The 22,072-nt window shown below is 35.3% G+C and overlaps 5 protein-coding genes across 6 annotated transcripts; 2 read left to right on the top strand and 3 right to left on the bottom strand.

Moving 5' to 3' along the window:
- Positions 1–4,588: 4,588 nt before the first annotated feature.
- On the bottom strand, positions 4,589–7,149 carry LOC108220904 (pentatricopeptide repeat-containing protein At1g52640, mitochondrial). The gene has a single exon (XM_017394789.2). It carries the CDS (start codon positions 7,093–7,095, stop codon positions 5,548–5,550), a length of 1,548 nt encoding a protein of 515 aa, XP_017250278.1. The 5' UTR covers positions 7,096–7,149; the 3' UTR covers positions 4,589–5,547.
- Positions 7,150–10,364: 3,215 nt separating this feature from the next.
- On the top strand, positions 10,365–12,817 carry LOC108222494 (uncharacterized). The gene is made up of 3 exons (XM_017396411.2): positions 10,365–10,571; positions 11,405–11,627; positions 12,338–12,817. Exons 1-3 carry the CDS (start codon positions 10,468–10,470, stop codon positions 12,602–12,604), a joined length of 594 nt encoding a protein of 197 aa, XP_017251900.1. The 5' UTR covers positions 10,365–10,467; the 3' UTR covers positions 12,605–12,817.
- A 374-nt stretch (positions 12,818–13,191) lies between these two features.
- On the bottom strand, positions 13,192–13,945 carry LOC108222495 (uncharacterized). Its single transcript, XM_017396413.2, has 3 exons — positions 13,774–13,945; positions 13,624–13,671; positions 13,192–13,529 (listed from the first exon to the last, which is right to left on the bottom strand). The coding sequence occupies exons 1-3, from the start codon at positions 13,840–13,842 to the stop codon at positions 13,323–13,325; spliced, it is 324 nt and encodes a 107-aa protein (XP_017251902.1). The 5' UTR covers positions 13,843–13,945; the 3' UTR covers positions 13,192–13,322.
- A 1,859-nt stretch (positions 13,946–15,804) lies between these two features.
- On the top strand, positions 15,805–16,705 carry LOC108222060 (late embryogenesis abundant protein Dc3). The gene is made up of 2 exons (XM_017395948.2): positions 15,805–15,960; positions 16,101–16,705. Exons 1-2 carry the CDS (start codon positions 15,904–15,906, stop codon positions 16,521–16,523), a joined length of 480 nt encoding a protein of 159 aa, XP_017251437.1. The 5' UTR covers positions 15,805–15,903; the 3' UTR covers positions 16,524–16,705.
- Positions 16,706–18,241: 1,536 nt separating this feature from the next.
- On the bottom strand, positions 18,242–21,011 carry LOC108222268 (uncharacterized). Of its 2 annotated transcripts, none has more exons than XM_064093011.1 (9): positions 20,866–21,011; positions 20,550–20,664; positions 20,178–20,214; positions 19,658–19,727; positions 19,463–19,567; positions 19,211–19,361; positions 19,057–19,130; positions 18,617–18,710; positions 18,242–18,536 (listed from the first exon to the last, which is right to left on the bottom strand). In XM_064093011.1, the coding sequence occupies exons 1-9, from the start codon at positions 20,894–20,896 to the stop codon at positions 18,452–18,454; spliced, it is 762 nt and encodes a 253-aa protein (XP_063949081.1). In that variant the 5' UTR covers positions 20,897–21,011; the 3' UTR covers positions 18,242–18,451. The 2 variants fall into 2 exon arrangements, with proteins under 2 accessions (XP_063949081.1, XP_017251679.1); XM_017396190.2 differs by having other exon boundaries at positions 18,246–18,536; positions 19,057–19,139.
- Between the last annotated feature and the right edge of the window lie 1,061 nt (positions 21,012–22,072).

Below are 22,072 nucleotides of genomic sequence, written 5' to 3'. Positions count from 1 at the left end.
AAATCTAATGTCACATTTTATAACTACTAACTGAAATTTCGACAAGCTAATATAATCATTGTGCTGTTGAGATACCGGTGTCAAAATGATGCTTACTTTGAATAAGACACAATAATCAGCTCTGATTATTATGAGTTTAAAAAGACACGATTACGACTAGTTAGTTTTGATTGAATAGCTGAAGCTAGCAGCAATATATAATTATATATGCACGCACGCACACCCGATCACACTCTCGGAGACCCGCTGCCAAAAAACATGATCAAATTCGACCGTGCGAAACATTATAAAAAAAAAAAAGTAAAAACTGCTAAAATCAAATATATTTTAAATTTGACGGGGAGTAATATGACGGATATTAAATAATTAAAATTTAGAGTATATCATAAAAATATTCATGTTTTCAAAGTTTTTTTAAAAATACGGTCACAGCCACATATAAGATGCAAACACAAGTTTAAATTTAGGTTGCGACAAGTTTAAACCACGTTTGCTCAAGGGAGTCTTTTCCTTTAGAAATTAAGGTATCCTAATTTTCAGCCTCACACACAAGCCTACTTGTGTACGTTAAATACACTACTCCCTCCGTTTCTTTTTACTTTGCTCGTTTGAGATGTCGGGACTGTTCATAACATGAGACAAATGATTAGTTTACGCCAAATCTATGAGATCAAATATAGTCATGAGTGATCTTGTTGGATTCGTATTTATGAGTATTTTAATACGATGAAGTTTTTATATTCAACACTAATATGAAACTAAAGATATTAACGATAGAAAGTGTGCATTGGCAAACGTGTCCAAGTCAAATGAGAAAAGTAATAAGAGACGGAGGGAGTAGTATTTTTATACATTATTATTTTTAGATGTTAGTTCATTATATCATCATTATAACTATAATAGTGACATATAAGTTGTACGAGTATAATATTGGACTTGAAGTCGGGCTACACGAAGTAGTTGGCGTGACGTAGTTAGTGAATTTGCATATCTAATATTTTACATACTAGCCACTTAATCTTTATATTTCGCTTTCTATTTCCAAATCTCGATTATTTTTAGATTTATCAAAAAAATGATAACTCTCCGAGTCAATTAATAATTAATATGATGAAAAATATATATAGAGCTGAGCAAACGGTCGGTTCGGTCGAAAAGCGAATCGAACCGAAATAACTGAAAACCGAACTTTTTTATTTTTGAAAACCGAACCGAACACTACTTGATTTTCAAACCGAACCGGACCGAACTGATAGGATTTTCGAATTTAAGATCGGTCAAATTTTACGGGGCAAAGTTAAGAGTTACGGGAAAGTTAGGTGATTAAAAGAAGCGGGTAGGGAGTGATGGTTGGGAGGCATATAATTAGCCAGGGCGGGCAGGTAGGTGATCTCTTTCTTTCATAAGTCGATATCATTTGAATTTTCTTTCAAATAATGCCTCTCTAATTACTCTCGAATTGAAAGGTTGTATGTTTATGTGCCCACCATCACTTCAATTTCTTAACAACAATTAACACCACCCTCTCCAATCTGGAACGTGTTGGTTACATGCATGTTATCTTACTTGTGATACTCCCAAATGGACCAGCAATTTATTTATTATATTTTATCTGTTTGGTTAATTAGATGGCGATGCTCAGGATGATGAGCTGCAATTGTCCACAGCTATTTAATTGGATGTTTGTGTATAAAAACGTCCAACAATTTTGGAAATTATGTTATCTTGTATTTTTATAGGGTTTGTGTATTCAATAGTTCTGTTACCCTAGATTAGGGTTAGGTAGGCCGTAGGGGTAGTAGTGTTGATATGTGTGAATAATCCCTTCCCCTCTCAATTCTTACATTTTTTAGCACGTTTTTCTACACTCATTTAAAGTATGGTTTCATAATATATTTTTAATTTTTTTTATGAACAAAAATTTGATATTTAAGTTTTTATTCAAAAAAAATATTAAAAAAAGTTATAATTTGATATTTTATAGGAGACTCAAAATGTGTGCAAACAGTGCACGTAAACTACCACGGAGACCGGAAGGAGTATATTTTTTATACATAAAAGTATGTGTCTGCGTTGATTTGATGCATGCATGCACATAGCATGCATAATTATATATGAGTAATATATAAAAAAATAATGATTTTTTTACGTAAACAAACATGTTCGTGTATCCCGTTTATATGTATAGGTCGTCTTATTTTCTTTAATTAAAAGGATAATTTATAGTAATTTATTTTAGAAAATATTAAAATAGGTGCAGAAAAAGAATGGTGAGCAGTCCAGCAGGGAGAGTAATAATTACTGTATTAAATAAAAGATTAAAGATTCCTCTCCTACATGTGTAACAATGAGTATAACTAAGGTTAAAATTCATTTTGGTTACCTGGGATCAGAATCACTGAGTTAGTGACACGTGGGACTTATACTCGGTTGTTGCCGTGGCCCAAGCCGTTCTTTTGGAAGATAGTGCATAATTTTTTCAGAGGGGAGTGGCCTTATATCATCGAAGAAAATTTCTTATGCCTCTTTCATAAATGAAGGAAAAAGAGTCATGCCAACTTGCTACGGTAATAAATATATGCATCCACGACATGATGCGATATTCAGGATCTAAAAATCCGTTTTATGTTTTTATAAATTTCAAGGATCTGGATTTTAAACTTCGACTTCTTTTTTTATATTAAGGAGTTAATTTAATAATGAAAAATCATATAACATCTATATAAATAGTCGCTTGTGTTTACTGAGAAATTTGATAATCAACAAAAATGAGGTTCGTAGTCAGAATTAAGAACAACGACGGTGGTTTTGTTGTTGGAGTGTGGTGGTTGTGTGTTTGAGGATGACTGAGATTAGGGTTTCGTTTGCCTCATTATGCTCTCAACTCGTATCTCCTAATTTGCCTACGTAACCCTATATTTATAGAGAATCAGGCCATATGTAATTCTTGGAGATCAGGCCACCTAATTCGATTGGAAGTAAACTTCTAAGAGATAAGTTCCTGACTAAAGTGGTGACTTATCTGCTAGTCTTCCAAGGTCTTCAGAATTCTTCAGCCAAGGCGGTTCCAATTTGCTTGGAGAAAGAATTTTATTCTGCTAAGGACTACTATTGAGGCCAAATACCTGATTTCTAATCCCAGTATATCACGGATACAACATTATCCCTAACTATCGAATATAACACTAACCGCTATTTTTCATAATATGGAAGTAGTCGTCCGGTATAGTCGCGACTATCCCTGAGGAGAGGACGCACCCTTACCCCCGGTGAGGATTCCCACCTGAATATAAGCAAGGTCTCCCCCTAGACAATTGGGACATACGATCATCTCAATCCCCCGATGAGGGCAACTCACCCAGAATGCAGGATCCAGATATGTGACCGTTCTTCATACCACCCTGGAGTGCCTTCAATAAGAATCATGATCACCTTAAGCCCCTGCACGAAGACAACCCGGCAGAATACATGATTGAGGATTGTAGATCACGCTGGATGGGCTCCGGGATGTCTAGGCCTTCATATCCCCCGGAAGGGTGATCTTCGTATCCCTCAGAAGAATAGTCTTCATATCCCCGGAGGGATAGTTTTTTACGACAACAACTTAATAAATACAATATGATCACAGAACTAAAACCCTAAGGGTGTGTCTCAACATGAGGTCAAATCCTTCTTGACTACTTTTATCTCGTCAAACAACACCAAAGGTCGCGTCTTCCTTTCCATGACACTATCCGGAAATACAAATAAAATCACCCTTTTTAAAGTAAGGGCTAGAATCACCCATATATTAGCTTTTTTCACTTCATTGGAAAATATCAAAAATCTCTTTCTATATTATATATATACGGCTTTAGTCGAGTACCGATCTAAAAATACGTTGAGAAAGTTTAAGCACCCAACTTCTCAAGATATTTTTATGTATATTCCGTCTGTCCATTGTCCATTCAATTTATATATTTTTTAACTATCACATATTTTAGAAAAGAAAATTTTAACCAGCCTCGCCGCCTCTGACTGAAACCATCAACATCAGCACCAACACCTCTGATTCAACACACAAACCAACAAAACGAAATCGAAGAGATTTCGAAGAGACATGGAGATTTCGAAGAGACTTCGTTAGATTATAATTTAAAAGAGAGATAGAGACGGGGAGAGAAATCGAAGAGTGAGTATAGAGAGGGAGACAAAGCAAGAAGGGAGACAAAGCGAGAAGGGGAAGCGAAGATGTACTATGCAAGCTATCGATTTGTTTTTAAAGAAAACGTAAATATGTAATTTGTTTTTAGAAAAAACGTAAGTATGCAACAAACAAAGGAAGACCGTATTACTGCAATTATTATGCTAAAACATAGTATGAGTGATAAATACCCTAAAATTTTACATCATAAGAGTATTAATGTGTCTGTCACATCCTATCCGGTATATACAACTCACGAAGAAGACAGATATAGTTAACTTCCCTTCTAAAATTCTATTTCACATTATTAAAATTTCTTTTTAATGATATTATATTGTTTCATGAAAATCACTGATCATCAATTATTATTTTAAAAGAATCTCCCTCTTAGCAAATTTTTATATCCAGCACCGGATAAATGTTAAGATTAGTAATTAAAAAAGATGATCTTAAAAAAATGGGTAACTTTTTTGAAAGAGATTTTCACTCAAGATCGATATAGCATTTATCTTATCCAGAAATCATGTGTCTGGATTCATCTTCTGAGAGTTGTCTGGATTTACTTCTCGGTACCAAATTCAAATTGACCATTATATGCATTGCTGCTTGTTGTTGGTAAATCAAGGCCGAGTGCCTGGACAAATAAGCAGGATCCTTAAAATCCTACAGGTGAGCTCAGCAACAGGTGCGCTGAGCACTTAAACCAGACTCATATGTGAAATCTGATGCTTCCACAACTCGAACTGTCGAACCCTCTACGTGTCATTAACAAAAGAATGAGATATCCCTGGGGCTACAAGACTGTAAATAACCATTGATGCGAGAAAAGCTTGTGGCGACCACATGAGAATCATAAGCTCTCTGTTCACCTGCAAACAGGTTATCATTCTCGCTGTGTACTCTTAGTGACCACATGAGAATCATATTAGGAAATCTCCCATCTCTCTGCAATATCGGTAAGGTTCTCAAGACTGGTAGTGATGCTGTGATGGATCCAGAACTCTACTCAGATCCAACAGATTCCTCCGTGTACCTATATCATTTGCTGACTCACTGTGATGGTAATCCTGACATTCTTGCAAAGTTTTGCGTTATTATTTTTTAAGCTTATGAACAAGGTCTTCTCTGATTGCTTGTAAACAATAATCTTGATGCACCATAGATCCTGGCATTGAGTAGATAACAACATGTTCACATAATCACATGAGATTGTTTTAAAACACAAATGTGATGATCGAGTTTTTTTCCTGCAACTGTATGAAAGACCTTTATAACAAACACTGATGCGTCATGACCAAATGGCATATAATGCATATAAGGCTTAGATTGCATTCAGACAAATGGGAGAAGTTGTTTTATCTAAGCTACTCATCACTCTCGACATCAGAGCTGTATCGTTCTTCATTTTTAACTCTAGCATTGGTCCTGTTACCTCTCATTAAGCTGGAAAGTTCTTTTATAGAACAAGAAGTGCTCCTCTCCATTTTATCTGAAAGAATGTCTACTTGCTCTGAAAATCCTAACCCGATAATTCTGTTTCTTAACATTTCACAGGTACTCCCGTATGGTGGTATCCCATCTTCAATCATCATCTCAAAGTACTTACACGCCTCTTCTAGTTTACCTCTCTTCTTGCAAAGACCATGGACCATAACAGCATACGTTGAAGCTGATGGATAGAAGCCTTTTTTCTCCATACTTTCCCAGACTCTCGTAACTCTATCAAATCTCCCAATCTTAATCAACATTTTAAGCACCATATTATACGTATGTCTGTCCGCCTGACAACCATCTGTTTCCATCCTCGAAACTAACTTAAGTGCTCTGTTAACTTCCTGATGATCACAGTGAAACGCTAGGATCGAATTGTAACTCCAAGTGTCTGGTTTTGCTCCTCGTTCAATCATCTCATCCAAAAGCAGATAAGCCTCATCTACCTTACCATTCTTACAGAGCCTCTTAATAATACAATTATAAGTATAAACATTCGGCACAAGATCATACCTTCTCATCCTATCAAGAACCCTAAACGCCGATTGCACATCATCCGCCTCACACGTAGCATGGATAAAAATAGAATAACTAAACGCATCCGGCTTAAACCCCTTCTTCTTAATCTCCCCAAACAACTTATAAGCCTCATCCACATTCCCCCCCTTGCACAAACTCTCCAACACACAATTAAACGCGAGCACGTCCGCCACACACCCTCTCTCCGTCATTTCATCAAACACCTTCCTCGACTCCTTCCCCTCCCCGATTTTCGCCCACCCTCTCATCAAAATGCTGTAACTCTTCACACTAGCCTCAAACTGATCCTTCACTCTATCAAACAACTGCTGCGCATGCCTCACATGTTTCCGCTTACACAGCGAAAACAACACCTTATCAAGATCATCCAACCCCGGCTGAATTCCAAAATCAACCATCTTATTAAAAGCCGAAATCGCATCATCAGGCAAATTAGCCCTACAATAAGCCCTGAAAATCACCCAAAAAATCTCGGGGGTAATTTCACAGGCCTTACATTCTTGAATTTGTATCAAAAAGTCCCAAATCAAAGGAAATTGCTTAGAACAACCCAAAATCTCAATTAGTATATGATAGCTATCTCTACTGTGTCGAAAACCGGGCAATTGATCAGCCCAGATGAAGAACCGGTGAGCTGAGAACCCGAGATTTTTGCAGCGTTTTAGGACTTGTTCAACCACATTGGTGGAAATGTTGGTGGAGAATGGGATGAGGGCTGTTTCGATATCGTGTTTCGGGTCTCGAAAATCGCTGAGGATGCGAGAGAGATTGTTAATGAGCTCAGGAGAGGGGAGATTGTTGGAGGGGAGAGAGTGGAGTAAGTGACATTGGTGGGGTTTTTTAAGGAATCTTCTCAGGAGAAGTTGTGTTGCTGATTTCATGTTTGAATGGAACAGGAGTTGTGTTGTGTTTCAAAAAGATTATGGTACTCCCTCTAGTCCTTATTATAAGGCATCAAGACTTTTTGCACACAATTCTAGATCCTTTGACCACCTACTTAAAATTATGTTTTTTAAATTTTTCTTTTTCTGAATTAAAATATTTGATATATATTTTAATTTAGAAAAAGAAAATTTTAAAAAAAATAATTTTAAGTGTGTGGTCAAAGCACCTAAAAGTGTGTGCAAAAAGTCTTGTTGACTTATAATAAGGACCAGAGGGAGTACCTTTTTATATGTGTAATAAAATTTTAATTAATCACGAAGATATTCTAATTAAAATATGAGGAGCAATGTGAGGTACTTCAAATTTATTCAGGTGACGGATACATACTCCCTCCGTCCCAATAAATTGTATACAGTTTCCCTTTTAGAATGTCTCATCAATTGTATACATTCGAAAAGTAGTAAACTTTTATAATATAAAACATCATTACACCAAGTACTTTCTTCCACTATCTCCATTCTATAATAATATAAAAACTATTACACCCACTACTTTCCTCCACTATCTCACTTTTTATCTAAATTTACTCATTTCCTATACAATTTCTTGGTCTCCGTGTCCCAACCATTTGTATACAAATGATTGGGACGGAGGGAGTAATTGATATTAATTTAATAATTTTATGTGTACATAAGAATTTTGTTATTATTTATGTGATTGAATTAATCAAACACCGTCAATTGAAATTTGAGAAAAGAATTTAAAAATAATTTTTGGAATATTCAACATTTTTCTAGAACTATTAATCAGCTTACAAGCCTTTTATCACTAATTTTGTAATTTAACCATAATCATAAAACACCAATTTAGGATATAATTTATCCGGTAAGCTCAAAGGAAAATGTTAAGTAACCCAAATTTTGTTCCCAAATCCATATGTCAATGTGTGACTGGTGATACTCATACTAATAAATAATGAGAACCCTGTATGCATATAAACCACCCACCTAAAATCCGTCTGCCACGTCATTTGATAAAAGAATTTGGGGACAAATTTTGAGTTCTCTAGCCAAGCTGAAAAACGAGTTCACGATCAAACACCTTGAAAATAAGGAGTATAACATTATTGAAATATTTATTAATTTAGTTGTAGACAATTTTGTTTTAGTTGTAGACAATTTTGTTTTAGTTTAGATATTTGAATTGTATAATTATCATAACATATATGAAACAAATATTAGTCGAGTGTATTATATGCATCAGGCCAGCATCTTCTAATAATTTGCAGCAGAGTTGACAGTTCAGTATCTGAATAACAAATTATGTGCCTCTGGCAAGCATCTCTTCATAACTTGCAATAGACTCAAGCCTCTGAATCCGCAATTCTTGCTTGAAATTCTTGATGAACATCTCTGCACTTTGATTTATATCTTCAAATAATCTTCTCTCGGGCAGCAGCCTACTAGCTGGCAAGGCATCCACTTTCATGGCCGCCGCAACATCAGTTGCAGAAGCTGTCGAAATATTATTATTTACGGAGAAATTCTTTTTTTCTCCAGCTTTAATATTCTGAGGCAATGAGCTATTCATTTTTGTAGAAAATGTAAATGAAAATATTGATGAGAAGAATTCAGAAATGCATTAGGCTTTCGAGTTGTTTGGTATTTATGCAGAAGGGTGCGTGCTCCTCCGGTATGCTTACTTTTCTATGGAAGATTTATGAATGCGTGTCGTGTTAAAAATACGGAATAATTAAATTTGAATTGAAGTCGAAGAAACTAAAAAATTGAACATGTTGATACTTGATAGGTTGCTTGATTCGGAAGACAATTCAAGCAGGCAAGCATATTGTTTCCTGGAAAATGATTAGGTAGATATTCTTTCAGTCCTTTGACGCCGTCTCATCGAGTGTTCATATTCCTCTTTCGAATTTTATTAACAATTTGAGCGTCATGTTCTATCTGCCCTAGATATCTGGTATACTTAACTTGATAAAGATCGATCTCTTTTTATCAAAAAATTGATGGTCATGTGGATAGTTTATTCCTTAGGTCAACAATAAAATGTTGGGTGGTTTTGTGCTGTTTTGTGAACCGGGACAAGTGAAGTTAGAGTTAATACGAGAGGCACAAGTATCTCCGGTTATAATTGTTAGCTAAATTTGATCGGTAAAATATTATGTAAAATATATGGAAAAGTAAGACATTGTGTTTCGGTAAAATTGATTATATTAGTTGACTATAATTTAAAAATAATATGTTATTTATATTTTAGATTGTTAAAATAGAATATATCAATTCAATATGGTAACAAATAATGTTTAATATACTTACAAATTTTTTTAGATCATCCCCGGGCATAAGAAACCCTTAGTTAAAATGTGAGTTGACATACTAGCTAAGAATACAAAATATAATCAACCTCTCGAAAAACTCACACTCCAACCATATCCTTAGCTGTTGAAAGTTATGTAGAACTCTAGATTGTCATCTCTGAATATCAAAGTCCATGTAAAACTCTTAAAATCTTGGACTCATCAAGTTGACTCCTAATCATACTAGGATTCGAGGTTCGGACCATAACGGAGCTGAAGTTGGACAGTCCATGTTTCTCAAACGTGGATGTCTAGCGGGCTTTTTAGACCTCCAGTTACGCTACGAATTTTAGATAACAAATCATGAACCCAGATCTTTTTACTTTGGCTAGCTTTTCTATAATCCAATAATTATTAGAATAATTTTAACCCATATTATCGTCTTTAATTATAATATCCTAATCAATCCATGAATGTTATAAGTTCATAGTCAATATATGTATTTTAATGAGAATATACTATGCTTCTACTATAATATTAATAATAATAATTATTGTTATTGTTATTATTGTTATTATTATTAGTACGTATAATATACTATATGACGATCAAATCTTGTAACTTTTGCTACGTCTTGTGTTTCAAATTTGGTTCCGCTTATTAATAATGGTTATTTTTTTTTTTTTTTGACAATGCAGGCTTATACGCCTTACAAATTAGTATCTGTTCTAATAAATCTCGGGGTGAGCCAGAGTCGAACCCGGGTGTCCCGGGACAACAGAGGATAAGCCCACCACTTGGGCTATCCAATCGTGCTCATTAATAATGGTTATTAATTTAGAGTAAAATCGAAAATAATTGTAAAGGGATTTAAAAGTTTTCACCGCCCAATAATCCAGGGCCCAGGCCCTAGCCCAATAACCAGAAGAGGCGCTGGAAGTAATCAAGGGTGAAAAATAGTAAATATTCTCGAATGGATATTATTTATCGCACAAGTATAATATTGTAAATTGTAAAATTGTACAGGCAGTAAAAAAAGCTTCAATATTCAACAATGGCTTCTTCTTCATCGGCAACAAGGAAACGGGCAAAATCAATCTCTCGCAAAGCCTCTTTCGTCTTCTTCCTTCTCATCCTCCTTCAAATCCCTCTCTTCAGGTACTTTAATGTTTGTATATATCCTACGTATTTTCTTTTATTTTTTTATTTTTTTTCTGTAATGTACGGTAAATAATAATCTGGGTATTCTCTCTTTCGACAGCCCTTTATGTATACCTCCCTTTTGCATACAGTTATGTTTTATTTTTGTGTTTACCCTGTTTTTCATTTCACATTTTGTACTTTTTTTATGAATTTATTATTCCATGAAAAAACTGAACATTGATTCGGATATTATAAACAAAAGTGTTTTCAATGTCTTGTAACATTTGGTAAGTTGGTAAGATGATATCTCTCTGGCTCCGTATAGGGTTTAATTTTGTCGGAGACGAATTTGTCGAGGGTTCGAATTTTGTCAGAGACGGTATGCGTTGAGTTTTAGAAAGTGTGAGTGAGATATGGTTTTACATGAGTAAAATTAAAAGATATGTATATTGTGATTAAGTTGAATTTTCTTGAAGAGGTGCTATCGTTCATGGGGTTTTATTTGATTTTACAGTTGATGAAATCTTATGCTTAAGGTACATTAGGCTATAATTGACTTTTTTGCATGAAAAAAGGCTGTAATTGAGTATGTGTAGCTTTTGACTAACTGTATGTCGCCTGTTCCTTTCGCATTTGCATCTTGAGATTTGATCGTGTTGTTTGTGTCTCTTTCAACACAATTCTTGAAGTAATTACGGTGATGCCAAGGTTTTCTACACAATTCTTGAAGTGATTTTCAGAATAAATTTAGAGTGATTGTTTTGTTTAACATGGTTGTTTGATTGCAATGAATGAATAGTTTGAAATCTAATTTTAGAATCGGTAATAATTTTGCGTTCCTGTTTCAGGATCCCATGCAGGTTTGGTATCTGCAAGTCCCCGCTGCAAGTGACATCCTCTCAGTTGATTGAAAGTCGATATATTCCCCAATTTGTGATGAAGGCCCTTTTGTACCCAGGTGTTGTTGGGAAAGCAATATACAAACGGAAACCCCTCCCCAGCTACAGTAGGGTGCTTAATCTCTATAAGTTCAAGAAAGCTTCTTCAAGGACCGATTATTATTACCTAGAGGTTTGTACATCTCTTTTCGATTCAATAGGTCATAGGACATTAGTTGAATTCCTACTTTGAAATTACAATGTTTTAGGATAGCTGTGTTGCTTCTTTTTTCTTTGATAAGCAAAGTTCATTCATTTCAAAAGATTACAAATTTTGGGGCTCTACCAACTGTCTGCTCCTTCTCAAACGGACCACTGTTTTAATTAGGACTTGCCCCAGGCAAGAACTGAGTACTATCAGACTGAATCGTTTAAAAGAAAATTAGGGCTTGCCCTAAGGCAAGAACTGGGATGTTGCAGACTTAAAACCAAATCTTAATAAAATAAACTGAAAGAAAGATGGACAAAAATGAGTTCCCCTCTGCAGGAGTACTGCTGCTGCCATTTTCCTTTCCCTCTCCTTCAGCGAGAATCCATGCCTTGATCATTAGGCCCCCATATCACCATGCTCGCTTCGTCTTCCTCTTCATCTTAATAAATAAGAAGATTTTATATGGCGTATGTTGCAAAGAAAGTAGTTTCACATATTCGACTTTGAATAAAAAAAATCCAAATTACTGTCATAAACCTTGTTTTAATACATTTTCGTTTCAATACAATTTCATCCTTGGTAATTATCATATTCAATGAGACAGCAATGACCCATTTTCTGCTAATTAGGAAAATGATAGTTGGTAGTAAGATGTAGCTTACACTAAAATGATGGCCACTCTTGCACAACAGGTTCTTGTTGGGAGCTATTTTGCTGTGGCAGGGGCATTTCTCGGTCTTGTAGGATCCTGGAGATTGAGCCTGTCTGGGATACTCCTCATTATATGGGGAATTGCAAAGGAAGCCGTTCTTGGACAACGTGGTATCAGAGATCATTCATCAGCATATATATACCCCACAATGTCAATTGCTCTGGTATTAGCCTTCTTTTCTGTCAAAGGCGATGTCCAAAGACTTATTCGCTGTTTCACTGGCAAGCGCAAATTCAAATACGTGTAGAGATATTCAAAGCAAGAATTAGACGAGGTGAAAACTCTTGAATTGTTACAAGTTTAATTTTGTAGATGATATTCCTTTCCGTACAGTAAATTGGTATATATGACTGGTTTTAGACCAGAAAAGTGTCTGACTTGGCTCTGTATCCATCTTTTTGGCGAGGAAACCAATTTTGTACTTGAATATTCGTCGACCAAAAAGTATTCTTTTGGAACCTCTTTGGTGACTAGTAGAATCATCAATTTTACACGTTCTATTACATTACTTGTTATTGCGGTGTGCTAACTTTGCTCTGCTGTTCTATATAGACTATATATGAACATATACAATAATATCATGCTCTACTTTAAACTGTTGGACACTGTCACACTGGTGACTGATCTCATCTAGGGTGTATAACAGCAAAATTAAGCATTGCAATTAAGTAGTTAATGCGAGACTGTAAATTCAGAAACTGCATATATAATGCTTGTTTTTCCAGTATCATCTATGTAACAGGAACCATGATTATATTGATGCATACAGAACATGGGCTGCTAAATCTGTTTTTGCAAGATGTGTCGATGGCCTGGTTATTCTGGTTAATCGCGGCTTGTGCTCTTTCGCCAAATAAGATTTATTGATGGATACGTACGATAGAACTACAACAGGTTTATTGAAAGTTACAAAAACGAAACTAACAAAAGTATGTGGCCTGATGAACTAGTCAGGAAGTCTGAGATTAATTTTGCTTGCCACTGTGGTTTTGAGGAGAGGGACTGGAGGCTTCTCCTCCTGTTCCGAAAGTATTCCTCAGGACATCAGAAGCACCTTGAGCAACATTGGCTGCTCCAGAAGCAGTCCCCTGTGCCAGAAAAATAGTTCCCTGCACCGCTCCTGACGCTACATCAGCCGCTCCATGCGCCATCGTTTTCACCTGTTCTCCGGTCTGCCAGTTCAACAAAATTTATACGCGTTCGCAACAAATTATGCCTGCAACATGATTTCAAAAGAAGCATACGAATAGATTAACAGATCTGCACCTGGTTAAGGAAATCAGTGTTCTGCGCCTGATTATCATCCCTCCTCAGCTGTTTTCGACAAAAGATTCATATTCGATCAAGAAATCAAACAAAATTAGCAAAAAATCGACAAAGATGATCCGATTCGTTAAGGACTGTTCTGACGGATACCTGAGGTTGTCCGGAAGCACCATCAGAGCTGTACATGTTATCGTGGCTTGCCATTTTCCTTCTTAACATATGTAAAATCAGATTAAAATCTTCAGCTTCTTAAAATATGCGAATTCTCTGCGTGCATGTATATATATAAATTTAAAGTTGATAGCCTACAAATTGTCTTGGGCATGCCACACAGGGTGCACATTCTAACACATGTCAAGCATTTGATCAGCGTTTTACTCGGTCAGAAACTGAAATGTACTTATCCGTCTATTTGCTTCGATCACTTCTGTTAGTCGATTTTCCTGTATAGTCTTAGCGATTGTTCGTCATTGGTGTCGGAATCATGATTTAAAATAATTTTATATTAAAATATTTATAAATAAAAATAATACGTGAGTGATTTTGTATTCATATAACAATTTAGAATAAAGTCCTGTTATTATTTATAGGAAATTCAAGAAAAATTATAATAAAAAACAGGAGTCAAGTTCTATGGAATCTTTTTATTAAGGTCTTTGGATCCACATATGTTCTCCAAATAAAATATAGTTTAAAATATTACAAAATATATTATTTTTTTCAAATAATGTTCTACAAATTTTTTTATTTTATTGAAAATCTTGCAGGTCCCATACATTTTACAACAACAAACATTGTTAAAAATATATTATTTTATAAAACATGCTTAATTTGTAGAACATACATGTTCATGTTGCTTAGTTTGTAGAAAATACATGTTCATGTTGCTATAACATAAATAATATATTCTAAAAATTTTATTGAAATAATATTATTTGTGAAACATGTTTTGTAAAATAATGAGATATTTTTATTTGTAAAATATAAATCGACCCTAAAAATCAGTTGCCCGCTACAAAATATAACAAATAAAAATTTTCTTTTTTATGCGGAAATTCTTCTTTTTTATGCGGAAATTCAGCCGAATTCGACGGATGAGTATATGACCAAACTTCACAACGATGGCAACCGTTAAGGAGATGCATGATATACAAAAACCAAACAACACACAAAATCAAAATTAGAAAATTAAATCAAAGATGTAAGTAATAAAATACAACGTGACAGCAAAGGAGATGATGTTTTATGTCAGAAACAGGTGCAATTATAAAAAGAAGCCTAACGCTACGTAGCAACTATAGTGCTCTTCTTCTGACGCGTGGCAGGGAACATGATACGTGTTGCATCTGGAGGATTCTTCTTATCATGCATTCATGATTCATCAGCTTTCACTATCACAAGTTGACACAACTTACGTAAAACCAAACTGAGTTGCCGCTTAAATATAAACGCACTTCTTTTTTGGAACGAAATTAAACGCATTTTCTAAACGGAGCACGATTAGGCAATATAAGTGACATTAGTTTATCTTCGAGATTTATAAATTGAAACATATATGAATTTAAGTTCTCTTCGTAGTGTTGTAATAATTATTTTCTTTTGGTAAACAAATGAATAACGTCTGATAAGTTGAAAAATAGTTTCTTAAAACAATTTCTTACTTGTGAAGAAAACGTGTCATTACATATAAAAATTTGTCACAAAAATTTCAATTTTTACAATTTTTATAAAAATCTGTCACAAAATTTATCAGATATATTATTTTATATTTCATTTTTAACAACGATTTTTATACCGATACCTTTTTAAACAGTATAAAAGTTGTAGGCATAAAAACCAATTTTAACCAATAAATCATAAGTATATTTTAATTCATTTGAAATTATTTGGTTTTCGTCATCCAAAATTTATATATTTAACTTGTATTTAACTTGAAAAATAGACTAAAAGCTGATTTCACAAATTTGAATAGTCAAAGTGACATTTGCATATGCTAAAAGTGTCCAGGGGCACTGTTCTTATCCACGGACCTCAATCAATAAAATTTCGAATATCAATGCACTGCCATACCTAAATATTATCGCCACGCGTCCTTTGCATGCATTAGAGTTTAGGACACGTGCCCTGTTTATGAACACTTTGGGACTTATATAAACCCATGCAGAGCAACCTATCTTTCCACTCAAACATTGTTCAATCTTCCGATTCATATCGAACATTTATAGAAATCTTGTGATTCTCAGCAAAACATACACTTTTTTTATCAAGCTCATTTCATCCATGGCATCTCATCAAGATACAAGCTACAAGGCCGGTGAAGCCAAAGGCCATGCTCAGGTAAAGACCATATTTCCCTATCTCTTAGAAATACACATTTCGTACATGATATTAGAACTCAGGTTTCAGTTCGACTTTGTATTTTCACACTTTAATTTTATTTTTACAGTAATAAATTTCTAAGAATTGATGTGTAACAGGAGAAGACAGGACAGATGGCGGATACAATAAAAGACAAGGCCCAAGCCGCCAAAGACAAGGCCTCCGAACTGGCCGGAACCGCCCGAGACCGGACCGCCGAGTCCAAGGACCAGACCGGAAGCTACGTCTCCGACAAGGCCAGCGCGGCCCGCGACAAGAGCTGCGAGACCGGGCAGGCGGCCAAAGAGAAGACCGGAGGAGTCGTCGAGGCCACCAAAGAGAAGGCTTCTCAGATGGGAGAGTCCGCCAAGGAGACTGCGCAGGCCGGGAAAGAAAAGACCGGAGGGGTCATTTCTTCTGCGGCGGAGCAAGTGAAGGGGATGGCTCAGGGGGCTACTGAGGCTGTGAAGAATACTTTCGGCATGGGTGGTGGTAATGAGGAGAAGAGTACTACCACCACTCGCACCACCAGGAGTGACTGATTGTGTGGGTGATGAGTGGTGGTTTGTGTTTTATTTTTCTTGTTAAATAAGGGTGGAGATTGGGAGCCGAGGAGAAGCTGGCTTATTTGATAATGCTGGTTGTTTCACTTGGTGTATTTGTGTATTTCTCTTCATGTACTTGTTTGGATTCTGTAAGTTATGAAGTTTCTTTCTTTCTGTTCTTTGATGTGTTGCAAGCTAAGTCACCAAAGTCCTTATCTAAAATTATCTAGATCGACATCTAAATGACATAACATCTGGATAGCACTTTAATAATTTACCCCTCTAATCTTTTACTCCCTCCTTCCCATTTTAATAGTCCACTTTGCAAAGAAAAAATTTCCCATATTATTTGTCCTACTTCTTTGTCCAATACAATTTTATACAAGTTTCAATGTTAACATTTATTAATGTACAATTTTCATGATTTACAATGCAAACTATGTTGACTTTTAATAAAATGAATGAAAATTTAGTAGTGTTTTTGTATAATTAATGCATAACAATGATAACAACATATCATATTTAATTTTTCTTAATATGTGTGATTTGAGCAAAGTGGACAATTAAAATGAGAAGGAGGGAGTATATTCTTAGAAAAAAAAATATCGTCAATATTGCATGTTTTTTTTCCCCGAATCAAAAAGAGTACTTAGATTGAAGTTCAAACTTTTAGATTTCACTTCACTTAATAGAGATTGATCCTCAGTTGGGCGTCTAACTAAAGTTGCCCTTCAATGAGCACGTTTAAGCTGAAATTGTTACTCCCTCTGTCCCCCTCAATTCTTTAGATTGGAGGGGGACACGGAAATCAAAGACAATGCTTTACATTAGAGGGGGACACGGAAACCAAGACAATGCATAAAAAGTGAGTAAAGTTAAGATGAAAAATTGGTAAAGTGGTGGGACCTATCAATATTTAATAATAGATTTGAGATAGTGGAGGAAAGTAGCGGGTGTAATAGTAGTTTTTATTATTAAATATGAGATAGTAGGGGAAGATAGTGGGTGTAATAATGGAAAAAACTTATTTATAGTAACGTAAAGAAATGAGAGAGACATCCCAAAATAGTAACTGTAAAGAAATGAGAGGGACAGAGGGAGTATGTAAAGAAATGAGAGGGATAGAGGGAGTATGAATGAGGAGTAAATCAGAATTAAAGTCTTAAGTTACTTTAACAAATTAAAGTCTTATATTCCGTGAGAATTGGCTTACAAATTCGTTACACACAAACAATACGAATCTAATTATTTAGAGCAAGTCCAATAGGATACTTATATGATGTCTTAAACTCACATTTAGGTAATGTGTCAAAAAAATGCACTCCAACACTATTCTAGTGTTATCCTAAATCACTAGCACAACCTTAATTTTCCTAGCCATTAGCTATTTATAAGTAATCCCTAACCATTACCTATTTAATATTTATGAATAAAATAATCATCTTTCTCCTTTTTTTTTGTTTATTCTCTCCTTTTCCCCTTCTCTCTCTTAAATTTATTATTAATATAATCTTAGGAGAACAAATATAGGGATTACTATTGGAGTTGACACTAAAAATAGATTACCTAAATCAATAAGACATACTAGCACTCATTATTTTATATTATTTATAAGTAATAGGATAGGAACCTATTGGACTTGCTCTTATAAGCCTAGTCAAACAGTACAAATTCGTTACACAAATAATACAAATCTTATTACTTAAAACTCTTATATTATGTATATGCTTAGCCAAACAATTCTAATATCGCTCCTGATAAAAACTCAGTTCTATATCCATTCTTACTGTTAATGGACGCATGAGAGAAAAAACTTTTATTATAGTATCATGAAAGGCCTCAAAACATGAAAATCTACTCTCTATTCGTATATATAGAATTTATGCCGTTTTTTCTTTCGCCCAAAATCGCATCCAGTGTTATTATCAGCGTGAGCCTTGAAGCCCCAAACAGCAACGTAGCCAACTGCAGACCTCATCCATCTCCTTAGGCACCGTGTAATGTCCAAGCCTGCAGAGTGAGGACCAACTTATAAGTAAATATCATATTTGTGACACTTAGGTGTAAAAATGATAAGCTCTTATTTATACCCCTCGTAAGTTTTGAATGTCAGGTATCGGAATCCAGCCGAGCTCAAGACGTGGCTCGAGGTCTCCCCGTAGTTGAATGGAACTACTTCATCACCTGAGACATAGAAACCAAAAGCTGATGAGAATTTGCACTACAATACAAAGAGTCGCTCAGCTCGGAACTATCATTCTCATTTCTTTACAGTTTTTTCCCACTTTTTGACACGTATTTTAAGAATCTTATAAAATATCATAATTTTAATTAATCTTTTATATATATAAAGATTTAGACATCCTACTTTTATTCGGAAGAAAAAAAGGTTAAATATAATTTATGAAGTTATACTTTACATAGTCATAAAATACATTCCGAGCCCTCTGCTACCGATTAAAAGAACCCAGAGTGACGGAGTGACTAATATGTTTTCAACTCTTTGAAATATTTGAAGGACAAAACATACAGTTCCCATGGCAGAGTAAAATCGGCAAAGATGCAGCACGTCTTGATGCCTCATGTGAACATTGCATCTTGCTCCTCAAGCTCCTGTATGATAAAACTGACTAATTAGCACTAGGATCCTGCGCCTAGGCGATAATAATCTTCTCAAATTGTACCTTGAACATGGTAGCCAGCCACTTAGACCTACAATAGCTCTGAGGCTGATGGGGTAAGGATTTCCATTCCCGTATCTTCCCTGAGCATAGCATGATGCAGAGTACAGCGCAGCTGCAGCTCCCATACTAAAGCCCCCGATGCCAAGATTAACTGTGACATAGAAGATTAAAATTTACGACATCATGGTCACTGAAAGAAGTTAGCATTTTCCGCGCTCATATGCCCAATGTCACAAAAATAGGAAAACTTACTGTCAGAAGGCTCTGTTGATAACAGGTTAGCAATATATGCTGCTGAAGAGTCTAGACCCTCCGTATCATCCGGACCCTCTTCAGAAAGCTCGCCTACATCAAACCCTGATACATGACCGAAGTTTTTAGTCTTTTTTTTTTTTTTGCTGTTGAAGTAACAATATCAATGCATTGGGTCATTGGGTGTCATCTTACATGCAGAGCAAGGGAATCCCCCAAGCAGAGCCACCGGGCGAGTAGGAGCAGTTGGGCATATCCATTTAATCTGACAATATTTACATCAATCAGTATTGCATAGAGCAGAAGAGTAACGTGTAGGAGCACTTCGTGAAACTGCTCTGCTAAATTGCATCGGGATAGCCTAAGGCTGTCTTCACTTGGATGGAATGGAATGAAAAGTTATATACAAGTTTTATGGAGAAAGAAGAAAGTATGAAATAATAGTGACTAAATATGGATGAGTTTAAAATTTTTTGTGATGAAGATTGTAAGGAAACATGATGTAGAAATGGAATGAGCATTCCTTCCAAAACATGTGGGTTAAAATTCTAGCTAAAATAGTAGCAATCGAATGATTGGAGGAAAATCATAGACATTTTCTCTAACTAACATCATATTAGAGTATAAACTTCATTCCATTCTCCCTCCATTCCATTCCATCCAAGTGAACACAACCTAAGATATCAAATATAAGCATATAGAAATATATTCTTACATTTGGGAGGGAAAGATTTTCCACTAGTTGGGAAGAGCTGCAGTAAGAGAAAGAAGATTAATAAGAGGTCTGCAGATATGCGAGCTCAAACTATCAGAATTAGATAAATCATAATGCATTTTCTGCTATTACTGATAGTGAACAGACAAAGAAGCTAATAAGACCAAGGCAGAGACATGCATGCGAAAAAGGACAGTTCTAAGATTCTGTTATGTCTGATCTAGAAAAGATGCATCCGAAAAGGACCCAAGATTTAAAATTGACTTCAGAGACTATTGCACACCAATCCGATCAATGTAAAAACCGAATTAAACAATACTAAATCCATGCCACACAAAAGAAGTTTTCAGAGAGGGTAGGATATAAGCAGACCTTGAGCCGTTATCACCAAGACCGTGTAACCAAACTATTGTTGCTTGGTGTTTACCTTTTGGTTTCACCACATATGTCCTTCCAAATTCGAGCTGTCTTCTAGTTGTTCTGCTTCCTGAAATCAGAAGAATAAATCAGGCATTAAAATACCAGAAAGCCTTTTGCTTGTTGCCAGACCCTTCACTTTTTTTTCTAAATTTGCATGTCTCACTTACAGTGAGCTACCAATAACTGAAGAATGGCTAATAAAGCTTGATACTGAAGTAAAAAAACTTAAAATCGCAATTATTTAGGTAAGGAAGTGATTGCAACTAACCAGAACCCGTTGAATAATTTGTGAAACTCATCTTCACAAACTAAGAAACTGCGTTGATATAAGACCAGCTACTATAATGAGCGATATATATTTGGTAGTACTAAAACTAAACCTCTGATATCCCTATTTATACCATATCAAATGGAATAAAGCAAGTGAATATTCAAACACTAGGTATGTGTGAAACAGCTGCACATTCTGTGAATAACCGTCTGGAGTTTCACAAAAAAGCACAAAGCATCTACGAAAAGAAAGAAAGTTTTTTCCATGAGCAGAAAGAATCAAAGCAGAATAAAACTGAGAGCCCGTATGGCCGTTCATGAAAATCATGCAGCTGTTTCTAGGGCTCTAATTCTTCAAGATATGGAAAGCATCGATGCTTCTTGCGCGAAGTGGCTAAAATAAATAATATCCACAATCGGAAACTGAGAACATTACTGAAAATGATAAAGAACTATCTGACATAGTAAAAAGGAGGAACCTTTCTTTCAATCATTTGTTTATGCATTTTTGAGTTGATTGATGGATACCCTCTAACTTGATAGAGAAGTTCTGAGTGTCCAACTGTATATAGTCCAGACTCCGCCTAAATCTGTCAAGTGTCAACAATCAAGCACTTGGCCGGACTAGAGAAACTGGAATTTTGCTCTTCCTCTTGTAATCCTTGTTAATTTCATATTACGTTACTATGATAAAAGTATACACATTCATATGCTCAAGAAAGGCCGGAGATTTTAGCAGCCTAATCCGAAGTGACAACAGGTAGGCATGATTCTGGCCTTGATAATGACCACACAAAAATAAAAAAATTAAAAACAAATTAAGCATCCTGAATTAGAGATTATGCTTAAACATTCACCAGTTTCAGAACACTAAGCTGGATTGCATTTCATAATGGAAGGACAGTGAGACCCTCTAATATGTTATTTAGTTGACCTAAAACTAAAGCATCTGAATTTGTTCAGAGTATTAATCTTACTCTAGAGTTCCTAATCCTCAGATATATGGTAATTATACGAGGCGTGTGCCTCAGAGATTATATGCTGTGGCAATTTGAACGGTGATAAAACTACCATGTCTAAAATATAATGATTCTAACCAGAAACTGCACGAAAAAACAATTAAGTATTAGCAGAAGCTGTGAATAATAGTGTCTGAAAGGACTATCATAAGAACTACCGTTGATCTAGAATAAGAATTTTAGTAG

The sequence above is a fragment of the Daucus carota genome, chromosome 5, assembly GCF_001625215.2.
Source record: "Daucus carota subsp. sativus chromosome 5, DH1 v3.0, whole genome shotgun sequence".
Lineage (NCBI taxonomy): Eukaryota > Viridiplantae > Streptophyta > Magnoliopsida > Apiales > Apiaceae > Daucus > Daucus carota.
The sequence above is the reverse complement of the archived record's forward strand: the minus strand, read 5'-3'. Positions and strand labels throughout refer to the sequence as shown.

Bases quoted from the DNA above. Each gene is read 5' to 3' on its own strand.
- LOC108222060 (XM_017395948.2), top strand. From the start codon at position 15,904: ATGGCATCTCATCAAGATACAAGCTACAAGGCCGGTGAAGCCAAAGGC. The intron at 15,961-16,100 runs GTAAAGACCATA...GATGTGTAACAG, and splicing joins AAGCCAAAGGCCATGCTCAG to GAGAAGACAGGACAGATGGC.
- LOC108222268 (XM_017396190.2), bottom strand. From the start codon at position 20,896: ATGAGTTTCACAAATTATTCAACGGGTTCTG. The intron at 20,665-20,865 runs GTTAGTTGCAAT...TTCTGATTTCAG, and splicing joins AAATTATTCAACGGGTTCTG to GAAGCAGAACAACTAGAAGA. The intron at 19,362-19,462 runs GTAAGTTTTCCT...TCTATGTCACAG, and splicing joins ATCAACAGAGCCTTCTGACA to TTAATCTTGGCATCGGGGGC.
- LOC108222495 (XM_017396413.2), bottom strand. From the start codon at position 13,842: ATGTTAAGAAGGAAAATGGCAAGCCACGATAACATGTACAGCTCTGAT. The intron at 13,672-13,773 runs GTATCCGTCAGA...TGTCGAAAACAG, and splicing joins GTGCTTCCGGACAACCTCAG to CTGAGGAGGGATGATAATCA. The intron at 13,530-13,623 runs GTGCAGATCTGT...TTGAACTGGCAG, and splicing joins ACACTGATTTCCTTAACCAG to ACCGGAGAACAGGTGAAAAC.
- LOC108222494 (XM_017396411.2), top strand. From the start codon at position 10,468: ATGGCTTCTTCTTCATCGGCAACAAGGAAACGGGCAAAATCAATCTCT. The intron at 10,572-11,404 runs GTACTTTAATGT...TTCCTGTTTCAG, and splicing joins CTTCAAATCCCTCTCTTCAG to GATCCCATGCAGGTTTGGTA. The intron at 11,628-12,337 runs GTTTGTACATCT...CTTGCACAACAG, and splicing joins CCGATTATTATTACCTAGAG to GTTCTTGTTGGGAGCTATTT.
- LOC108220904 (XM_017394789.2), bottom strand. From the start codon at position 7,095: ATGAAATCAGCAACACAACTTCTCCTGAGAAGATTCCTTAAAAAACCC.